Source organism: Sorex fumeus, unplaced genomic scaffold (genome assembly GCF_029834395.1).
Source record: "Sorex fumeus unplaced genomic scaffold, SorFum_2.1 ptg000044l, whole genome shotgun sequence".
Taxonomy (NCBI): Eukaryota; Metazoa; Chordata; class Mammalia; order Eulipotyphla; family Soricidae; genus Sorex; species Sorex fumeus.
Genome location: NW_026606101.1, coordinates 63,729,745 through 63,752,409, shown reverse-complemented (window position 1 = coordinate 63,752,409; position 22,665 = coordinate 63,729,745). Strand labels below are relative to the sequence as shown.

The window sequence follows — 22,665 nt, the reverse complement described above, 5'->3', positions numbered from 1 at the left end:
GGGGTGTGAGTGCAGCCACCAGTGTTTCAGCAGGGTAGGGACATGGCCCACCTCCCTCCTAAAGTCCCCAGGAACTCTCAGCTGTGGACTGATGTACCTGAGAAATTTTTTTTTGAGTCATTGTGAGCTACACTTAGAAAGCTTTCATGTTTGAGTTTCAGTCATACAATGATAGAACACCCATCCCTCCACCAGTGCACATTTTCGACCACCAATGTCTCCTTCCGCCCCCTCCCCCAGCCTCACCCCTCCCCCTGCCTCTATGGCAGACAATTTCCCTCTTTCTCTCTACTTATGGGCATTATGGCTTGCAATACAGATAATAAGAGGCTAATATGTTTGGTCCTTATCTAATTTATCTGAAAAATTTTTGTGTCTGCCAAATCTTTTACTGTATCATTATTATCACCATCTAACTAGTCTTCCAATCCAGAACACCTGGAGTCATCCTTGATGTGCTTTTTTTTTTCTTTTTGGGTCACACCCAGTGATACTCAAGAGCCACTCTTGGCTCTGCACTCAGAAATTATTCCTGGTGGTGGTCAGGGGACCATATGGAATGCTGGAGAACGAACCAAGGTCTGCTGTCTGCAAGGCAAACGTCCTCCCTGCTGGACTACGGCTCCAGCCCCTTGATGTGCTTTCTGCCCCACCTGAATACATCTGGGTATTTTCTCAGTGATCTTACCTAACACATGAATCCATTAATTTCAAGTGTACCCCGCTGTGTCTGCTTGGTAATGAGTTCGCTATGTTCTTACCCTGATCCATTTGCTATGTCCTTGCTTATTGCCTTCTGCACAGGACTCCTTGGAGCTCATCCTTACATCATTATAGAATACTCGTCCTGTCAGATGCTGAGAGTCATCAGCATTACAAGCCACCACAACAGCTTTGCACTTTCAGGAGCAGCAATTCTCACAGTGTGGTCCTAGAACTCCTTGGATCCCTGAAACCTTTGCAGAAATTCTGGGAGGCTCTCTCCCTTCCAACCACATAACATTATGGACTTAAATTATCTTTATAAGCTTAGAGAATATGGATCAAATGTAGAAACTTATATGAAAGATTTATCTTTTATAAATCAGAAATTAAAGAGACTTATAAAATATAAAACAATTTAAACCTCTTATTTTCAATTTTAGAACAGACCTTTTTCTACTAAAAATGTTATTAACATGCAATGAGTTTATTGTTTCTCAGCCCTGATTTTTCTTTTCTTTTTTTAATTTTTATTAGTGAAACACCATGAGGTACAGTTGTAGACTTACAAATTTTTGTGCTTGGGTTTCAGTTATACAATGATCGAGTACCCATCCCTCCACCAGTGCCCATTCTCCACCACCACTGATCCCAGTATTCCTCCCATCCCCCATCCCTCCCATCCCACCCTGCCTCTGCAGCAGGGCATTCCCCTTTGTTCTCTCTCTCCTTTTGGGTGCTGTGGTTTGCAAAAGAAGAACTGAGTGGCAATCATGTTCTGTCTATAGTCTACTTTCAGCATGTATCTCCCATCCTGGGAGGATCCTCCCAACACCCTTTATTTGGTGCTCCCTTCTCTATTTGAGCTGCCTTTTCCCCTAGCATGTGTGGCTGGCCTCTAAGCCATGGAGTAAACCTCCTGGTACTTATCTCAGCTATTCTTGGGTGTTAGTCTCCTATTTTGTTACTTTATGTTCCCCAGATGAATGTAATCTTTCTGTCTGTCCCTCTCTTTCTGACTCATTTCACTTAGCATGATACTTTCCATGTAGTACCCCTTGTATGTAATTTTCATGACTCATCCTTTCTAACAGCTACATAGTACTCCATTGTGTAGATGTACTAAAGTTTCTTTAACCAGTCATATATTCTCGGGCACTCAGGTTTTTTCCAGATTCTAGCTATTGTAAACAGTGCTGCAATGAACAAACAAGTGCAGATGTCACTTTGACTATACTTTTTTGCCTCTCTGGGATATATTCTCAGGAGTGGTATTGCTGGGTCAAATGGGAACTCAATTTCTAATTTTTTGAGACTCGTCTATACTGTTTTCCAAAAGGGCTGAACCAGTCGGCATTCCCAGAAGCAATGAAGGAGGGTCCCTTTCTTGCCACATCTGCGCCAACACCGGTTGCTTTTGTTCTTTTGGATGTGGGCCAGTCTCTGTGGTATGAGATGATATCTCATTGTTGTTTTGATCTGCTTCTCCCTGATGATTAATGATGCATTTTCTCATGTGCCTTTTAGCCATTCGGATTTCTTCTTTGACAAAGTTGCACAATCATGGAGGTGCTGGACCAGTCGATTCTATTCCTTATTCCTTGTCAATGTTGTCAATGACAGCATCTTCCCATGTTGCAGCAATAGTGCCAAAGAGCTCCCAGTTGATGGTCAATCTGGGAGTTCTCTTCTTAAACTTAGCAGCCCTTTCTCCCTGCTCTGTGAAGTAGAATATCTGCATGAAGGAGACAGTGGTCTGATCCCATTTGAAATTTTGGGACGACAGCAACATCGGTCAGGCAAAACCGTCAATTGAATATGATGTGGTCAATTTCGTTGTGGAAATTGACCACCAGGAGACTCCATCCACCAGGAGACTCCCATGTCCAACATTTAGATTTGGTCTTCTGGAACTGTGAGTTACCATGAATGGTCTTGGTCGACATGATGAACTCAGACAGTCTCTCCCCTGTTCGTTCCATTCTAGGCCATGGGTCCCAATGTGGAGTTCTTCAGTTGATATTCTTGGTCCTATCTTGGCATTAAAATCACCAACAATGATCTTGTAGAAGGTTTGGTCTTCTTTATAGAACTTCTCCAGCTCCATGTAGAACTTCTCAATTTCTCCTTCATCATAATTGGATGTTGGTGCGTAGAACGAAGATAGAGCCTGGCAAGCTATCCGTGGCGTATTCGATATGCCAAAACCAGTAAATAAATTATGGTACCAAAATGCTTGGCAAACATTGACATAAAGGATAAAGATTAAATTCTTTAGTATTATAAAGACTAGTTAATGTCCCAGATAAACTCATTCCCCTCATCTCTTACATTTTTTTCTTTCATTGCCACACCAAATTCCACCATCAAGTAGACACGAGCTCTCTCTCTCTCCCTCTCTCGCTCTCTCTCTCTCTCACACACACACACAAACTCACAAACACACACTCCCAGTAAATGTCCACTGTGTGTCCAGCCACGACAACTGCCATTACATACCACAAAATGTATTTAGCTTTGAGTATGTATGGTGTGATATGTGTGTATATAAACATAAAATAGTGTGTGTATATATAAATTATGCATATACATATAGTTGTTTAATTCCCCAGACATGGGACTTTATTTCAGTAATTCCGTATCTCCAGTCTAAATTAGAGCTGAATTTAGATTTGACACAATAGTGTTAGTAAAGTATAGCTCATAGCTACAATAATCATATTTCGTCAAATCTTAGAAGTCATTAATTGTAAGATATACTGTTTTTTAATGAAACACTGAGAAAGAAAAGACTATAAATTCATGTTTAAACTATAAATTATGTCTTAAAATATGGAGACAATACAGAATTATTAGGGTCAATTATAACTACATGGATACCCAACATAGCCATGAATTCTACCACTAAATTATCTATTAGAATTAATCTTAGCAAACCCATATATATTCCCATCTCTTACCCCATGTAGGGTCCATGGAACAAAGAAATTTCCCTTAGGAAACTATAGAGAGATCAGGGTGCCTGGGCTGTCACTAATTCAAAATAAATTAAATATGCTATACTTGAAATCATAGAATACAAAGAAGATTAGGAGACTCAAGTCTAATGGCAAGGGAAACAAAAAAGCAAGAATATATAAATGAGATTATATTAAATTAAAAAGTTCATACATGTAAAAAAGAATCTGCCACCAAAATGGCAACCTATCATTTGGGAGATCAAAAATAAAATATCAAAAAAATGAAATAAAGGATTAATATTTAAAAACATTAAAGCAAACAACCTAATCAAAAAATGAGCAAATACCTGAGCAGACACTTCTCTTAAAGTTGGCCAAGACAAATGAACAACTATTCAGTGCCACAATACGTATACATTCGTGAGGATGGTCTAAATTTAAAAACCGTAAATATAAAGTATTGGAAAGGATATGAAGAAAAAGGAACCCTCATACACTATTGCAGATGATGTTAGTGCAGCCTTTATAGGAAAAGAGTTTGGAAAGACCTTAAAATTAAAAATGGAATTTTCATGTGATCTAGCAGTACCAACCCCAGTCCTTTATCTGAAGGATATGAAAACAAACACTTATTCAAAAGGATATTTGTACCTCAGTTCACAGCAGCTACACAATATCCAACACATGTAATCAACCTAAATTCTATCAGATGAAGAACCATGGTATATATACTCAATAGAAGACTACTATTAAAAAGACAAAACTGAGCCCTTTGAGAATTAAGCAAGGAAGTGAAAGACAATTATTGAATGGCCCTATCCATTTGTTTTAAACAATTAAAGCAAATAAACTGACAGTAAACAACAAAACTAATTTCTAGATCACGATCATGATCATCCTGTTGTTCATTGATTGCCTCAAGCAGGCACCAGTAACGTCTCCTTCATCCTAGCCCTGAGATTCTAAAAAGTGCCATATTCAAGGCTCTTTCAGGGTTAGGAGAATGAGACCCATCATTGTTACTGGTATTTGGCATATTGGGTACGCCACGGGGAGTCTGCCGACTCTGCCATGTGGGCAGGTTACATTCGGTAATCTGCTAGGTTGTCCAAAGTAAGAATGAGATAATAAGATGTCAACCTAAATTCTACCAGATGAAGAAGCCATAGTATATATACTCAATAGAAGACTACTATTAAAAAGACAAAACCAAGCCCTTTGAGAATTAAGCCAGGAAGTGAAAGATAATTATTGAATGGTCCTACCCATTTGTTTTAAACAATTAAAGCAAATGAACTGACAGTAAACAACAAAACTAATTTCTAGACTCAGTAAAAAATAGAGTGGTTACCAGAAATGAAAGGAAGGGAAGTTGAAGGAATAAAAGATTCCAGAGAAATGACTTGGGTAATTTAGACAAATGGATAGGTTTCTGGAAAGCTTACCTGTTTAAGTTGCTATTTTGAATATTATTTAAAATTGTACTAAAATTGTAGGGGAGTGGGAGGGATACTGGGACCCGTGGTGGTGGAAAATGGGCACTGGTGGAGGGATGGGTGTTTGATCATTGTACGATTGAAACCCAAGCACAAAAATTTGTAAATCTACAGCTGTACCTCATGGTGTTTCACTAACAAAAAATTTTTAAAAAAATGTAAATGATGGAGAATGGGCACTGGTGGAGGGATGGGTATGGGATCATTGTATAACTGAAACCCAAGCACAAAAATTTGTAAGACTACAACTGTACTTCATGGTGTTTCACTAATAAAAAAAAATTTTTTAAAGGCCCTCCCATTGTTCATCGATTTGCTCGAGCGGGCCCAGTAACGTCTCCATTGGAGATTTTGTTGTTACTGTGTCTGGCATATCGAATACATCATGGGTGGCTTGCCAGGCTCTGCCGTGTGGGCGAGATACTCTCGGTAGCTTGCCGGGCTCTCCGAGAGGGGCAGAGGAATCGAACTCGGGTTGGCCATGTTGGCTGCGTGCATGGCAAACGCCCTACCGCTGTGCTATCGCAATTTAAAATAAAATAAAATAAAATTGTACTAAAATTGTATATTAAATGCATTAAGAAGATAAAGTCAATCTTTTAAAAATATAATATCTCTGAGAATTATGGAGAATTCCCTTATCTTTTTTAGCAAATGAAGCACATACTAACTAATTTAGTCAAATTACTTTCCATTTCAAGGTTGTTTTTGTTGGGATTGCTGTTGCATGTGTAGTTTGTGGGTGGGTCTGTGGTGTCAAACTTGTTGTGGCAATATAGATTGCACTCTGCAATATGCACATGGGAGATCAAACTCTGGGCTACAGGCATGTAATGAAAGTGCTCTACCACTAAGTAACATCTCCAGGTCCCAAATTACTGCCCATCTTAACAGAACATAAGAGAACTTTAGATCATAGACCACAATAGAAAACTGGCCTGGATCGGGAATATGCTAGGAACTTTGAGACTACTATAGGACAAGGAAAAGCATTCAGGAAAAAAAAACTGTGTGGGGAGGGAATGTTAATCCCTTGTAGAAGAAACTACTATGTGTATGTTTTTTATTTAAGAAGTGACTGGGAACTCTGAGTCTCTAGGCTCAAAAAAGGGCTAGTGAGAGCTGAACAGGTGCCCAAGACACTTTGTTCTCATTGAACATAACTTCTGGGCTTCTGCTCAGTTTTAGAGATCAGATTGGTGGTAAATCATCCCCTCAGAAGTGAATTTCACATTAAACCAATTCTTTATGCCTGAATGAGTCTAGAGAGATGACGAATATTGACTTGGGGTGTGTGTATATATGATTCTAGTCTGAGATGGAGACACAAAGCCTATGGCCCCAGGAAAGGAGGATGGGAAATGTAAATTCTAGTTAAAGGTTCAAGTTCATAACCAGAAATTCTTTCTCTTCTCCTTATTGAGTAAGATGGAGCGTATGGGGAGTTGGGTTGAGTAAAGAGATAAGTAACTCTTTGTGTGATCAACATAATTTATTTTATGTAGAAGATGCAGAGATGAGCAAGTAGAACGTACAAGGCCTTACAGAGAGCACAATATAAGAAACTCAAATGCTTATATTTGCAAACATGCATGTCTACTATACATAACCATTCCTCTGAATAGGTTACCAAACAACTTTGACTGAATAGACAATGTATAAAATGTATTTTTACAAAATCAGATGAACTATTGGTCTTTCTTTTGCATTGTTCTGGGGCCACACCCAGCAATGCTCAGAGGCTACTCAAGGCTTGGTATTCAGGTGTTGTTCCTGATGGTGCTTAGACCATACATTGTTGGAATCTAACCCTGGCCTCTTGCATACAAATCATGCACTTCAGCCCTCTGAACTATCTCCCTTTCTCTTGTCAATCTTCTTAATTAATAATGCAGTTACACAATAAATTTCAGTGCAGAGCACCTGGGAAAAGACCAAATCTTTGGTCTCATTATTCAGCAAGTCCATAATCATGCTCTTTACTTTTTATCATTACATTTTTAAAAACTGTGATATGACTTAGGAATGGCAGCCTTGGTCATGTCAATGGTGTTCTCTGTAAAATAAGATCAATAATAATTACATCCTATTCACTGTTGTCAGGATACAATTCTGTGTTCCAGAAAGTTCCATGCAAATGTTAGTTATAATTGTGTTCCCACATGATTGTAACTCTCTTGTCCAGTCTTAAAGAACACAGGGAAAAAGAACATTCCAATCAGGCCAAAAGCATGCTGCTTTAGGAATTAGAATTTAGTAGAAGAAATGAGTCTATTAAAATACCCAACATGGTTTCTGTCAGGAGATTAAGTTTTTTTTAACTCTGGAAGTGAAACAGAACTTCAATTGCTAAATTTAAAGAAACAATGATTTTCATCTCAGTATTTTTCTGTATTATTATTTTTTTCTGCAAAAAGTCACTCAATCTAGGAAAGACAGGTTCTCTGTTTTTCTCAGAATGAGGTAAACTCAGTGGATTATAAGTTTCCCCAACTCAATAGCTTTGGCTTGCTCTAGAGTGGGCAATGATTACTGTGCTCAAAAGACCAATCTAAATATGAAGATCACTAACTTGTACTGGTTTGTACATTTGTTCAGCATACAGTCTTCAGCAACTAGTGGTTTGTCACCAAATAATTGAGCATTTCATAGAAAATGACAATTGAATTCTTTATTCAACCACCAAATCAGAGAAAATCACTTTCTCACCGCCATTATTTGAGATCACGTGTAACTATGCAAGACATTAAAGTCAAATGCTGTACAGCTACCAAATGGAATCATGTTCTATGTCATAAAATACACATAACACAACCTGCATTCCCTCCCCATGAGGAATCTATCAACAGTTATATGGAATACATTCTCTCTCTCTCTATACACACACACACACACACACACACATATATATATCAAGGACAATATTTTTATATTAAGTCTTAAGTCAGATGTTTAATATGACAATTTTGAATAACTATAATAAATAACAGTGCCTAAAATAAAAGTTAAAAAGAATTTACATTATAACCAGTTCCTAAGATAATAGACTAAGTAAATGTTTTATATTTTGAAAACCTAAATAGAGGGGAAATTTCCTCCCTCCCTTATGAAACCTTAGTTTTTCTCCAAAAAATGGGTAATTTTTTGGCACTAGACAAACAATAATATTGTTATAGTCTAGGAAAGAATACATGTAGTATCAACTTACTTAACAGTTGGCAATAGAGGACCTGTAAACTTCTCTTCATGGTATCATCTGGTCCTGCTTGTCCTCCAGTTTATTCATGGTTCTGTCTAGAAAATTGTGAGAAAAAAATTCAGGTGTTTTTCCAATTTTTAAAATAGATCACCTAATTTTTTCTTATGAATTTTGTTATATATATTTATAATTTCAAGGTATTTAATATTTAATTTTTCATTACTTCTTGTTTTATGCTGTTCATATTTATAGTTCTTTGCCTTTCCTTTCCCGTAATGCTTATCCAACTAATTGAATCTTCAAAACCTCAGTGAAAGTCTCATAAAAATAAATGCCCTCATACAGACATAGAAAGATTGCATTCATCTGTGGAATATAAAGTAACAAAATAGGAGAATAACACACAAGAATAGTCGAGATAAGTACCAAGAGGTTTGCTCCATGACTTGGAGGCCAGCTGCACATGCTGGGGGGAAGGGCAGCTCAGAGAGAGAAGGGAGCACCAAGTAAAGAGTGTTGGGAGGATCTGCCCAGGATGGGAGATGCATACTGAAAGTTGACTATAAACCGAACATGACTGCCACTCAATACCTTTTTTTGCAAACTATAGCACCCAAAAGGAGAGAGAGAACAAAAGGAAATGCCCTGCCAAAGAGGCGGGGTGGGATGTGGGGGATTGAGGGGTGGGAAGGACACTGGGACCATTGGTGGTGGAGAATGGGCACTGGTGGAGGGACGAGTACTTGATCACTGTATAACTGAAACCCAAGTACAAAAATTTGTAAACCTACAACTGTACCTCATGGTGTTTCACTAATAAAAATTTAAAAAATAAAATAAATAAATGCCCTCAAATTAGTGGTTTTGAGCCATGAAAGAGAAGAAGTTATATGTTAATATAAGGGTGACCAGGAACATATGGAGCCCCAGAAGCCAAAAGCAATCATTAGTGAATATTTTTGGATTTCTTAGGAAATGGTGTGTTCTCAATTATACTAAATAAACAAGTAGGAGAGCATAGATATAGTTATAGTTTATATTGATTAAGATAAACCCTGCTGGGCCAGTGAGATAGTACAAGTAAGGCACTTGCCTTGCAGCACAGTCAACTGGGTTTGAGCTCCAACACAACATATGATCCCCAGAGCCCTGCCAGAAGTGATCCCTGAACACAAGCTAGGAGTAAATCCTGAATACAGCTTGGTATGGCTCACACATATAAACAAAATCCCTAAACCCCTCAAGCAATTCCAGAAATGTTTAGAAGTCTTTGAGAAACTATTAGATTATAATTTAGTCATGGCCCAGGGAGCTAGTTCAAGAATTAAGTTCTTGTATCAAGAACCCTGGTTGGATTCCCAGTACTACATATGGCTCTCTGAGTACTGCCAGGGGTCACATCTGAGCACAGAGTCAAGAATATACCTTGAGAACCACAGGGTAAGGTCCAGTACCACCAATACCCATTTGAAAAAAAAACTGTCCAAAATACATGGAATAGAGACATTTTAATTGCTTATCAAAGAAACAACTGAGCCCATAAATCTGAGATATTTGGGATCATTAAGTAATACAAAGCTACCCAAACTATATATAAGCACTACATATGGTAAAGTATTTATTCAAAATTAACCTTTGTTTAGGTAATTCTAGAGATTTTTCTTTCTCAATTTAAACTCTACAGTTTTGTTGAGTAATTTCCCAGGAACTCTTGCTCATGAAATTGTTTTCATTATATTCTTTAATTGAAACTAATTGTACATGATTTCTTTTCATAATTTTTTATGATCTAACTGAACTCACTGTTCCAATGATGGGTTTTCAGTTGAGTCTCTTGGGTCAGTTTTGCTATTGTAGACAGATGAAAAGCTGTAATGATATTCCATTAAAAGCCTGGAACCAGGGGCTGGAGCGATAGCAAAGCAGGTAGGGCGTTTGCCTTGCAAGCGGCCAACACAGGTTCGATTCCCAGCATCCCATGTGGTCCCCTGAGCACTGCCTGGAGTAATTCCTGAGTACAGAGCCAGGTGTGACCCAAAAAGCAAAAAAAAAAAAAAAAAGCCTGGAACCAAACCCCGTGATTCCCAACCAACAAGACCAGTGGTTCAATGTAAAGATTCAATATTGCAGTGCTAGAAATTATCTCAAGTCTCTTTTTAACCCAAACATTAACTGTATATTGTTCCTGAGGAAATAACTTAAGAGATCAAAGATGACTACGTCCAGGATAAATTTCTAAAAAGTGTAGTTAGACAGTCAAAAGACTAAACAGAATAAAAGTAACAAAATAGGATAAATTTGTCCAAATATCCATAGACAGCTGGGTAATTGAGGACCTCACTGATTATAGGAGAAAGGAAACAAGTGGGTGTAGTAACCTGGATCACACATTAAACAGAGTGAATCTAATGAAAGTGACCCTATTAGGATCCTGTCTCTGAATTTAATAAGACAGCTCTAAACATTTCATTGATTTAGAAGGGAAATTCCTTTTTCACAGAATACTTAAAATGCTCTAATCTGAAATGTTCATGTAGTGAGGGAAATTGTTATGAAATCAAATAAAAGGCTCTGTTATTTGACATGCAAATTGACTTGAAATGACAAATTAATACATAATAAATGAAAAAAATAAGCAGGAAAATTCTGGGAAATAAAACAAAGCCAACATGGCAAGGTCAGTGTAGAAAATATTGTTAGCCCTACCAGATATTAAAACATATATTTCTGGGGTCAGAATGATAGTTCAGTGGATAGGGCATTTGCCTTCCATGTGACTGACCCAGGTTCAATTCCAGACATCCCATATGGTCCCCTGAGTACCACCACGAGTAATTTCTGAGTACAGAGCCAGGTGCAGCCCCTAAGTATTACCAGGAGTGGTCCAAAACCAAAACCCAAACCCAACAAACTATATACCAAATTTTCTAAAATTAAAGTAATTTGATATTTAAATATTTAAATAAATACAATTACAAATAAAAATATCTAGATATAATAAAGGCAATATATCACATCAGGGAATGCAAAGACTAGTTTTTCATTTTTTAAGATTTAATGTTGGGTTGGAGTGATAGCACAGAGAGTAGGGCCTTTGCTTTGCATGCGGCTGACCTGAGTTCGATTCCTCTATCCCTCTCAGATAGCCTGGCAAGCTATCAAGAGTATCCCGCCCGCTCGGCAGGGCCTGGCAAACTCCCCATGGCATATTCGATATGCCAAAAACAGTAACAAGTCTCACAATAGAGATGTTACTGGTGCCCGCTTGAGCAAATCGATGAACAATGGAAGGACAGTGCTACAGTGCTATTTTAATGTATAAAAAAACCACAACTGTTGATAGAATTCTAGAACTAAAATTTATTAGATAACAAAGCTCCATTTTATTATTAAAAATCAGTATCACTGTATCACTGTCATCCCATCGTTCATCGATTTGCTCGAACGGGCACCAGTAACGTCTCCATTTGTCTGAGCCCTAAAATTTAAGCAGCCTCTCTTTACTTGTCCTTCCCAACGGTGCTACACTGGAGGCTCAATAAGTATGAAAAAATCAATTTATGTGAAAATTGTTTTTGCACGCAACTGACCCAGGTTTGATTCTTCTGTCCCTCTTGGAGAGCCCAGCAAACTGCTGAGAGTATCCCACCCACAGGGCAGAGCCTAGCAAGCTCCTTGTGGTGTATTCGATATGCCAAACACAGTAACAAGAAGTTTCACAATGCAGACATTACTGGTGCCTGCTCGAGCAAATTGATGAACAATGGGATGACAGTGCTACAGGACAGTGCTACATTGAGGAATTAGGAGGTGTCATGGTCAGGCTGTCTAGAGTCTTTAGGATCTATGGTTGGGCAAATGAGTGGATATGATGGTGGCTATGGGAGGTAGGTGTGGCTTATAGGACTTCTGGAAGTAAGAGGTTTTTGGGGAGGCTACCTACCCTAGACTCTGAAAAGCGTATCTCTATAGAGAATAATCAGGAAGTGGTGAAGCTGAGCCCTTGGCATGGCCGCTGGACCTTTAGCTAGGTCGCTATTCAGCACACCTACTTCCCAAGGGCACCCCAGAGTTTTCAGCTGCAGGACTGGTGATTCGACCAATTTTAGCTGCTTCATCTTCTGGGACACTCAGTTGGGAATCTGTAGATCAGGTCCAGTGGGTGAGATGACATGGAGGCAGCTGACTGAGTGAATCAACATGGCAGTGGCTGTACTAGCTTTTCAATAAATGTTGCTAAGATAAATATAAAACCAAACGCATTTCAGATACCACTCAAGTACAAACTCCAGATTGGAGCATTTACATGTAAAAATTAAAGCACGCAAATACTAAAAAAAAGTAATAAAATGAAATCAAAATGAATAAATTCTTCCATTATTTGGGAACAGAATAGCTTTTCTAACTCTGAATCAAAGCTGGAAGCATTAAGAAAAAAAAAGATATTATCACATAAATCTTTACCCAAAACTTCAAACAACCAAAGCAGTCCTGAGGGAAATGATGGGAGGCAATAATTTACCTGACTCTAAACTATACTATAAAGCTATAGTAAATAATAAAAAAAAATTATTGTAAAAGTAAAAGCAGACAGACCACTGAGATAGATTTGAGCACCCAGAGATAAGTCATCAAATAAACAGGCAATTAATTCATGATAAAAGAACCAAGAACATAAAATGAACGAAATAATGCCCTTCAATAAATGGTGTTGGCCCAAGAACAGCAGAGATAAGTACCAGGAGGTTTATTCCATGGCTTGGAGGCCAGCCGCACACACTAGGGGAAAAGGCAGCTCAGATAGAGAAGAGAGCACCAAATAAAGGGTGTTGGGAGGATCCCCCCAGGATGGGAGAAGCATGCTGAAAGTAGACTATAGACCGAACATGACTCAATGCCTCTTTTGCAAACCACAGCACTCAAAAGGAGAGAGAGAGAACAAAAGGGAATGCCCTGTCACAGTGGCAGGGTGGGATGGGGGGAATGGAGGGTGAGAGGGATACTGAGATCCATGTTGGTAGAAAATGGGCACTGGTGGAGGGATGAGTAATAGATCATTGTATAACTGAAACCCAAGCACAAAAATTTGTACATCTACAACTGTACCTTATGGTGTTTCACTAATAAAAATCTAAATAAATAAATGGTGTTGGAAAAACTGGTTAGCCACATGCAAATGAATAGAACCACTGGCTTACACTAGATATGAAAGTTAACTCAAACAGATCCAAGCCTTATATGTTATATAAATTCATAAAATACACTAAAGATAATACAGGCAAAACACTCCATATTATCTTCAGTGGATTCTTCAGTAGTCTCTATAGACAAGGAAATCAAACCAAAAATAAACAAATGGGATTATAAAAACTAAAAAGCTTTGTATTGCAATATAAACTATCACTAGAACTCAAAGACATCTTACATAATGGAAAAAAATTTCACTTACCATTCATCTTATAAAGAGCTATCATCTAATACAGATAAAGCACTCACAAGACTTAATTACAAAAAAACATTTAAAAAATGAAGGTACATGAAAAAAATGGTTCATTCATATTCTCTTATTACCAGGGAGATGCAAATCAAAATGACCATAAAATATTATTCTTCACAACAGTGAGAATGGCTTATTTCAAAAATTCCAGAAATAACAAGTGTTGAGTGGGTATGTGATAAAAAATAACCCTCACATTTATTGCTGGTGGGACTATCATCCTGTTCAGTCTCTACAGAAAAAAGTATAGAAATTTCTCAACAAAGTAACAAAATAAATACCATCTGATCCATTAATTCCACTCATATATCTCAGTAACAAACACACACACACACTCTCTCTCTCTGAAGATGAAAAAAATACTATATCTATTTTCAATTTATAATAGCCAAGCAAGACCTGGAAGTAATCCATGTTCCCAACAATAGATGAATGGATTAAAAAAAACTGTGGAATATGTCACAGTGGAATATTACTCTGCTACAAAAAGGACGATGTCTTTCTTTTTTGCTATAATATTAATGCAACTGGAGGGTTGGAGGGTTTCATGCTGAGGGAAATCAGTCAGAAAGAGAAAGACAAATACCAGATGATCTCACTGATACATGGGATATTAAAAAACAACAACAAAGCAATGTAATAGACAATGTCCAATGAAAACAAATCCTTAGACTCTGATGGTAGACCTCAGATTGTCAAGTGGTGAGAAGACATATCAAAGAGAAGGGTGCTATGGAAGGGTAAAAGGATATTGGCAGACTGTATAGCAACCTCATATTACTAAAGCATAAATGCTACATTCTTGTAAAATTACAATTAAGGAAAGATACAAATAAAAATTGAGGAAAATATTAAAGTATCTTTAAAATTCACCTGTAATCGTCAAATCAATATCCATAGTGTTTTAAGATTTACAGACCAATGCATATCAGGGGAAAAATTTCAGTTGTCCAAAAAGCATGTTTCTAGCTGGGGTCAACAAGGCAATGTTCAATCATATTTCATCTCTCACAGTGTAAATAAGTGTCCTTTCCACAGCTATTTTAGTGCCATGTTCTTTGGCAATTTGGGCATCACTGTGCTTTTTACTGGTACCTGTTTGAAATGGTCCCTGAGCATAGAGCTAATGTGTTGTTTAGTTTTCCTAAGTAAATAAAGGCTACAATATTTTTTATAGAGGAAATCCATGTGACAAATGATGAGTTTTGTTCAGGCATGAATTTTAGTGATGTTAGTCATGAGTTCAAAGTTAACAAGTCTACAACATATATTAAGGTGCTTTAAACAAACGAACAAACAAACAAACAAACAAAAACATGGCCACATATTTTTCTGTTGATAAAAATATAACCAGAGGTTCACAGGAACCTAACCCATTTCCTATAGGAATAATAGCTCACTATGTGACTTTATAAAATATAACTGCCATGAATAGGGAGAATCATTTGAGTTACACCTTGCAATATTTTTCAGGCAAAAATAAAAATGAGGGGCTGGAGCGATAGCACAGCAGGTAGGGTGTTTGCCTTGCATGTAGCCGACCCAGGTTTGATTCCCAGCATACCATATGGTACCTCGAGCACCACCAGGAGCAATTCCTGAGTGCATGCGTCAGGAGTAACCCCTGTGCATTGCCGGGTGTGACCCAAAAAGAAAAAAAAAACAAAAAAAAAAGAGAAAAACAATCCAGAACAAAGGCTAGAGAGATAGTACAGCACTTGCCTTGCACACAGTTGACCTGGATTCAATCCCCAGCATCCCATATAGTTCCCTAAGCGCTGCCAGGAGTAATTCCTGAGTACAGAGCCAGGAGTACCTCTGCCAGGTGTGGCCCAACATTAAAAAAAGAAACGAAAAGAAAAGAAAAAAGAAAAACCAACCAGGTCAAACAAGGCATAGATCCTGATTAGAAAGGCTTGAACAGAACAAAGGGTCTTCATCTCTCTAGTACAAGAAATACACATTAATGCCAAAAGCTAGCATTCCTTATTGTGCATTTCAAGAAATTATGAGGAAGAGAAGAATGGGAAAGGGGATAAGAAAACTAATACTATATGCTAGGAAAAGACTCAGAAAGGAGTCTGTCCCTTGGTTGTAGGGCAGAGTACACAGGCATCTAGAAGTCAAGGACTTTGCTCAAACTCAAACCACCACAGATGAATGAAACAGAAACCACGGAAGAGACCATAGGGGATGATGGAAAATTACGATCACGATCACGATCATCCTGTTGTTCATTGTTTGCCTTGAGCAGGCCCCAGTAACGTCTCCTTCGTCCTAGCCCTGATATTTTAAAGTGCCATATTCAAGGTTCTTTCAGAGTTAGGAGAATGAGACCTATCATTGTTACTGGTATTTGGCATATTGTGTATGCCACGGGGAGTTTGCCAGACTCTGCTGTGTGGGCAGGTTACATTCGGTAGCCTGCCAGGTTGTCCAAAGTAAGAATGAGATAAAAAGATGTCGCGCTTCCGGGAGCTGGGTTTTATAGTCTCTGGGTCTTGGCCGTTGATGGGATTAAACGGTGCGGGGGGGGGGGGGGTCAGTTGGTGGGTGTGACCCTTGCCTACTGGAAGATGGAGGATCTGGATGGAGGATGCTCAGCCCCAATTCGAGCAGGCTTGGAGATCTCAGCCCCGGGACCCGCATGCCTTTGTTCCTCCACCAGTACCTTCATGTGTGTGGAGAGTGGTCTCAGCATGGTGGTGGCTGGTTCTGGAGGTCTTCAGCAGCCGGGGCTCGCTTGGGGCAGGGAGGGAAACTTAACCCGCCCCCTTTCAAGGGTCCCTGGGGAGGACAGCCAGGCACGGGGGCAGGAGACTCTGCACTGTTCTCTTCCGGGAGCTGGTGTTTTATAGTCTCTGGGTCTTGGCCATTGGTGGGATTACACGGCGCCAGGAGGGGGGGTGGTAGTTGGTGGGTGTGACCCCTGCCTACTGGAAGATGGAGGATTGTACCCATGTTATCTAAACTGTAATAATAAATTTTATTTTTTGTTTTTAGGGCTGGACTGGAGTGATAGCACAGCGGGTAGGGTGTTTGCCTTGCAAGCGGCCAACATGGCTGACCCAAGTTTGATTCCTCCGCCCCGCTCGGAGAGTCCGGCAAGCTACCCATGATGTATTTGATATGCCAAACACAGTAACAACTGTCACAATGGAGACTTTACTGGGCCCACTCGAGCAAATTGATGAACAACTGGAGGACAGTGACAGTTTTTAGGGCTATACCTTAAGGTTACCCCTGGCTCTGCACTCAGATATCACTACTGGCTCTTTGCTCAGGAATCACTTGTGGCAGTGCTAAAGGGACGATCTGTGGTGCCCAGGATCAAACCTGGGTTGGCAACATGCAAGGCAAATAATCCTACACTATCATTCCAAATTAACCCAATAATTTAAGGGGGTCATAGAGAGTAATGCTCAGGGTTACAGTCAGGAATCACTCCTGGTGGTGCTGAAGGGACCACATGGGAGACCAGGAATTGAACCCGGGTGAGTAGTGTGCAAGGAAAACACCTTACTCTCCTGTTCTACCTCTCTAGCTTCATGATTTTTGGGCCACACCAGGCAATGTTCAGGGGTTACTCCTGGCTCTGAACTCAGAAATCACTTGTGGCAGTACATTTATTCATTGTACCATCTCTCTGACCCTTATTTTTAATCAAACCCACCAACTATAGAAACTTCAACTAATTTCTTGACGTAGCTGATCCTTAGATTTCTTGCTTGTCAAAGGGAAGAGAATGGTACTGAATATGCTTTCTGCAAAGACTGAGAACATGCATGCAAAGAATTTGTTCCACCACCAAGCACACAACAAATTCAGTGTAAGTTAGCAATTATACTACCCAAGAGCAGGAGGCAAGATATGACACATAGGCCTGAGATCAACTGTTTCTTAAATTTGTTTTCCCTGAGCTAGCAATGAACCAAACAAGATGAATTTTTGGCTACTTCCCAAACAGTCCTTTTTGTTAAATCCTATAATTTAAAATGGGTTTAGAAATTATTCTTGGGCTATAAATTGAGCTTTAAGGACCTTATTTATAATTTATTCCTTGTCTTTCCAAAAAAAGGATCTCTGCTAGATTCCCACAATTGATACATGTAACTTGTACAATAAAATTATTAACATGTCAAAGTGTATTAATGACATCAGAAAGAGATTCAAAATTATGTGGAGAAATGAGGATTCATTTTACTGTAAAATGCAGTGAAACAATACCTTTTCCTTGAAATATCCTGATGATTAAAGCAAAAAGGATAGCTAACATAATTTTCCCAGTTACATAAATAGAAGTTTGCATTTTTAAATTATATTCAGAAAATGTCTTTTTTGCTACTAACTTCTAATAGAAGAAATTCTGGACTTAGAATATTTTGATAAGTACTAGCATCCTCAATATCAGTTTTTTATACCATGAACAGAATATTTGGTCTTATAGCTACTCTATTAACCCACAATAAACGCAAAGGTCATTGGAACTAGAGAGCAAGCTCATAGAGCTAGAGTGAATGTTTTTCCTGGTTTCATTACCAATATTGCATGGTCCTTGAAGAATTACCAGGTCTGGTCCCAAACCACTACACAGTCTCCCCCACTGCCCACTACCCTTTCCCTTCCCCCGCAAAAGCTAAGGTTATTATATTACATACAAATTCAGGAAAAGCATTTCAACAAGCATTTTGCAGCCTGGTATAGGGCAAACATTAAGACAGGCCTTCTGTTGAGTAGTTTTGTTATGTGCTTCATGACCAAGTTACTGAACTTTCCTGAGCTCAAACTTTTTTTAATCATTAAATGAGACTGATACCTAAATCAGAGAATTTCTTTCTTTTTTTTAAAATTTTTTATTAGTGAAACACAATGAGGTACAGTTGTAGACTTACAAATTTTTGTGCTTGGGTTTCAATTATACAATGATCTAGTACCCATCCCTCCACCAGTGCCCATTTTCCACCAACACGAATCCCAGTATCCCTCTCACCCTCCATCCCCCCCCCCATCCCACCCTGCCATTGTGGCAGGACATTCCCTTTTGTTCTCTCTCTTCTTTTGGGGGCTGTGGATTGCAAAAGAGGAATTGAGTGGCAATCATGTTTGGTCTATAGTCTACTTTCAGCATGCTTCTTCCATCCTGGGAGGATCCTCCCAACACCCTTTATTTGGTGCTCCCTTCTCTATCTGAGCTTCCTTTTCCCCTAGCATGTGTGGCTGGCCTCCAAGCCATGGAGTAAACCTCCTGGTACTTATCTCGCTATTCTTGGGTGTTAGTCTCCTATTTTATTACTTTATGTTCCCCAGATGAACGCAATCTTTCTATGTCTGTCCCTCTCTTTCTGACTTGTTTCGCTTAACATGACAGTTTCCATGTAGTACCACTTGTATGTAACTTTCATGACTTCATCTTTTCTAACAGCTACATAGTACTCCATTATGTAAATGTACCAAAATTTCTTTAACCAGTCATCTGTTCTTGGGCACTCAGGTTTTTTCCAGATACTGGCTATTGTAAAGAGTGCTGCAATGAACAAACAAGTGCAGATGTCACTTCTACTATACTTTTTTGCCTCTCTAGGATATATTCCCAGGAGTGGTATTGCTGGGTCAAATGGGAGCTCAATTTCTAATTTTTTTGAGACTCGTCCATACTGTTTTCTAAAAGGGCTGAACCAGTTGGCATTCCCACCAGCAGTGAAGGAGGGTCCCTTTCTCGCCACATCTGCGCCAATGCCGGTTGCTTTTGTTCTTTTGGATGTGGGCCAGTCTCTGTGGTGTGAGATGATATCTCAATGTTGTTTTGATCTGCTTCTCCCTGATGATTAATGATGTAGAGAATTTTCTCCTGTGCCTTTTAGCCATTCGAATTTCTTCTTTGAGAAAGTTTCTGTTCATTTCATTGCCCCATTTTTTGATGGGGTTGGATGTTTTCTTCTTGTTTTCTTCTCTGTTTTCACTTGCTTGGCCAGTGCCATGACATCTTTGAAGATACCATTAACTTCAATGTCATGGAGGGTTTTGCCAACTTTGTCTTCAATGTACCTTATGGATTCTGGTCTGATATTGAGGTCTTTAATCCACTTTGATCTTACTTTTGTGCATGGCATTAGGCAGAGATCTGAGCCCACTTTCTTGCATGTAGCTGTCCAGTTTTGCCAGGACAATTTGTTAAAGAGGCTTTCCCTGCTCCACTTCACTTCTCTTGCCCCCTTATCAAAGATTAGATGAGCATATGCTTGGGGAGAGATGTCAGTATATTCAACCCTGTTCCACTGGTCTACAGCTCTGCCTTTGTTCCAGTACCATGATGTTTAAATTATTACTGCTTTGTAGTGGAGTTTGAAGTTAGGGAGGTTGATTCCTCCCATTTTCTTTTTCCCAAGAATTGCTTTAGCTATTCGTGGGGGCTTATTGTTCCATATAAATTTCAGGAGTGTTTACTCCATTTCTTTGAAGAATGTCATGGGTATTGTAATTGGGATCACACTGAATTTGTACAGTGCTTTGGGAAGTATTGCCATTTTGACAATGTTAATTCTCCTGATCCATGTACAGAGGATATTTTTTCATTTCCTCGTGTCCTCTTTTATTTCCTGAAGTAGCGTTTTGTATTTTTCATTGAGAAAAGTTCAGGTCCTTTACTGCCTTAGTTAAGCTGATTCCTAGGTAGTTGATTTTCTGGGACACAATTGTGAACGGGATTGTTTTCTTCATGTCACTTTCTTCTCTTTCACTATTTGCATATAGGAAAGCCATGGACTTTTGGGTATTGATTTTATAGCCTGCAACTTTACTATAGTAAAAGTAAAGTAAAAGGCCCTCCCGTTGATCTTCGATTTGCTCGAGCGAGCCCAGTAACGTCTCCATTGGAGACTTTGTTGTTACTGTATTTGGCATATCGAATACGTCACGGGGAGCTTGCCAGGCTCTGCTGTGAGGGCGAGATACTCTCGGTAGCTTGCCGGGCTCTCCGAGAGGGGCGGAGGAATCGAACTCGGGTCGGCCATGTTGCCTGTGTGTAAGGCAAACGCCCTACCCGCTGTGCTATTGCTCTAGCCCAAAGGTAAAGGCCCTCCCGTTGATCGTCAATTTGCTCAAGCGGGCCCAGTAGCGTCTCCATTGGAGACTTTGTTGTTACTGTGTCTGGCATATCGAATACTCTCGGTAGCTTGCCGGGCTCTCCAAGAGGGGCGGAGGAATTGAACTCGGGTCGGCCATGTTGGCCGCTTGTAAGGCGAACGCCCTACCTCTGTGCTATCGCTCAGCTCGTGGGGGGGCCCAAGAACTTTACTATACAAGTCTATTTTTTCTAGGAGTTTCTTGGTAGAGGTTATAGGGTTCTCTAAGTATATTATCATATCATCTGCGAATAGGGAGAACTTGATTTCTTCCTTTCCTACCTGAATGCCCTTAATATCTTTTTCTTGCCTAACAGCTATTGAAGTACTTCCAGTACTATATTGAACAGAAGTGGAGAGAGTGGGCATCCTTGTCTCGTCCCTGATCTTAGAGGGAAGGCAAATCAGAGAATTTCTAAGTAAACAAAACTTTAGTGTGCTAGTATATGGTATAGTTTTTCTTTTTCCTATGTTAATAATGCCCAGACATTCTAGTCTTAGTGTTCGGTAACATTGGGTTGTCTTTGCTCCTCCCGCAAAGGGCTTAAGGTTTATTGAGTTACTTCCTCAACAGTGCCCCTGAGGCACACCCAATTCCATCAAGCACTAATAATTCTACATTGCTTTTCTCTTTTCTTTATGTCATTTGCATGGTTTATTTAGCAATGTCCTTTTTGTACAGACACAGGAAGACAGTTCATACTATGCTTTGTAACATGGGTGTTAACTGACTCCAAAATAATATTTATACCTGGATATCCATATTTACTTGACTTAAGCTTCAGTTGCCCTTAGTTCCTAGAACTCCAAAAGCAGGGTCCTGCCAAAAGGGACTAGATGGACCCAGGGCAAGCTATAACTACCCTGGCATCGAAAGGAGACAAGCTAAGCATCATATGTATTATAAGTTAAGAGCATGGTCATGGAAAAACTGTCCTGACCCAAATTAAAAAAAAAAAAGAAATAACTAAATAAGGACCCTGCTGGGGTTAGGAAAGACTAACCTGGCCTGAGGACTATGATCTGGAATGTTTAGCGAGATGTCCCCAGGAAGAGCCAACCTTTAAACTTAATAAATCTCTTACTGTGTTCATACAAAATGACTAGGACTATTATAAGAAGTAAATTTACTATGATGGTTTAAGTGGATTACTAGCTTAAGAAAGGAAAAAGCAATCCACTCTAGAAGGAATCCCACCCTTCAGTGGTCTCCTAGTAATCTGGAGTGTTGAACACTCAGATGAGCTTTTATCCTTAAGTTAATCTCCTGAAGGAGTGGCTTTACCTGTTAGTTGTTATGATAATGTTCAACCCCACCTTTGTATCCCCACCCTTCATGATTTCTATATAACTATGCTGTAAGGGGTAAGAGGGGACTAGAAAGTTCAGGACTAGAAGGAGGACGAGAACTGTGACTTTGGGACTTTGAGGTTTGTGGGGGACTAGAAAGAGGACTAGATGACGATGATGACTGGAAGCAGAGGACCATGAGATTATGAGAAGATGAGGAAGAAAATGTAACGAGAGAGAAAATATTGAGGTCTATGAGGAGACTAGGATGATGGAACTATGATGACTGGAACTAGGACCAAAACTATGACTATGATTGTGCCGTAAGAGGAGAGATCGGACTATGTCAGGGAGGAGAGAAATAAACCAACCAGCCTGGGGCCCCAGTTTCTCTGTTCCT

The 22,665-nt window shown here is 39.3% G+C and overlaps 1 protein-coding gene across 2 annotated transcripts in view; it reads right to left on the bottom strand.

Moving 5' to 3' along the window:
- The window catches only part of TMEM108 (transmembrane protein 108), a 279,595-nt gene that overhangs the window by 107,376 nt on the left and 149,554 nt on the right, over positions 1-22,665 (bottom strand). For both annotated transcript variants that reach the window (XM_056122002.1, XM_056122003.1), the window contains one exon: positions 8,367-8,452. In XM_056122002.1, coding sequence (XP_055977977.1) covers positions 8,367-8,406 — 40 coding nt within the window. In that variant the 5' untranslated portion in view covers positions 8,407-8,452. The remainder of the gene's footprint in view (positions 1-8,366; positions 8,453-22,665) is intronic.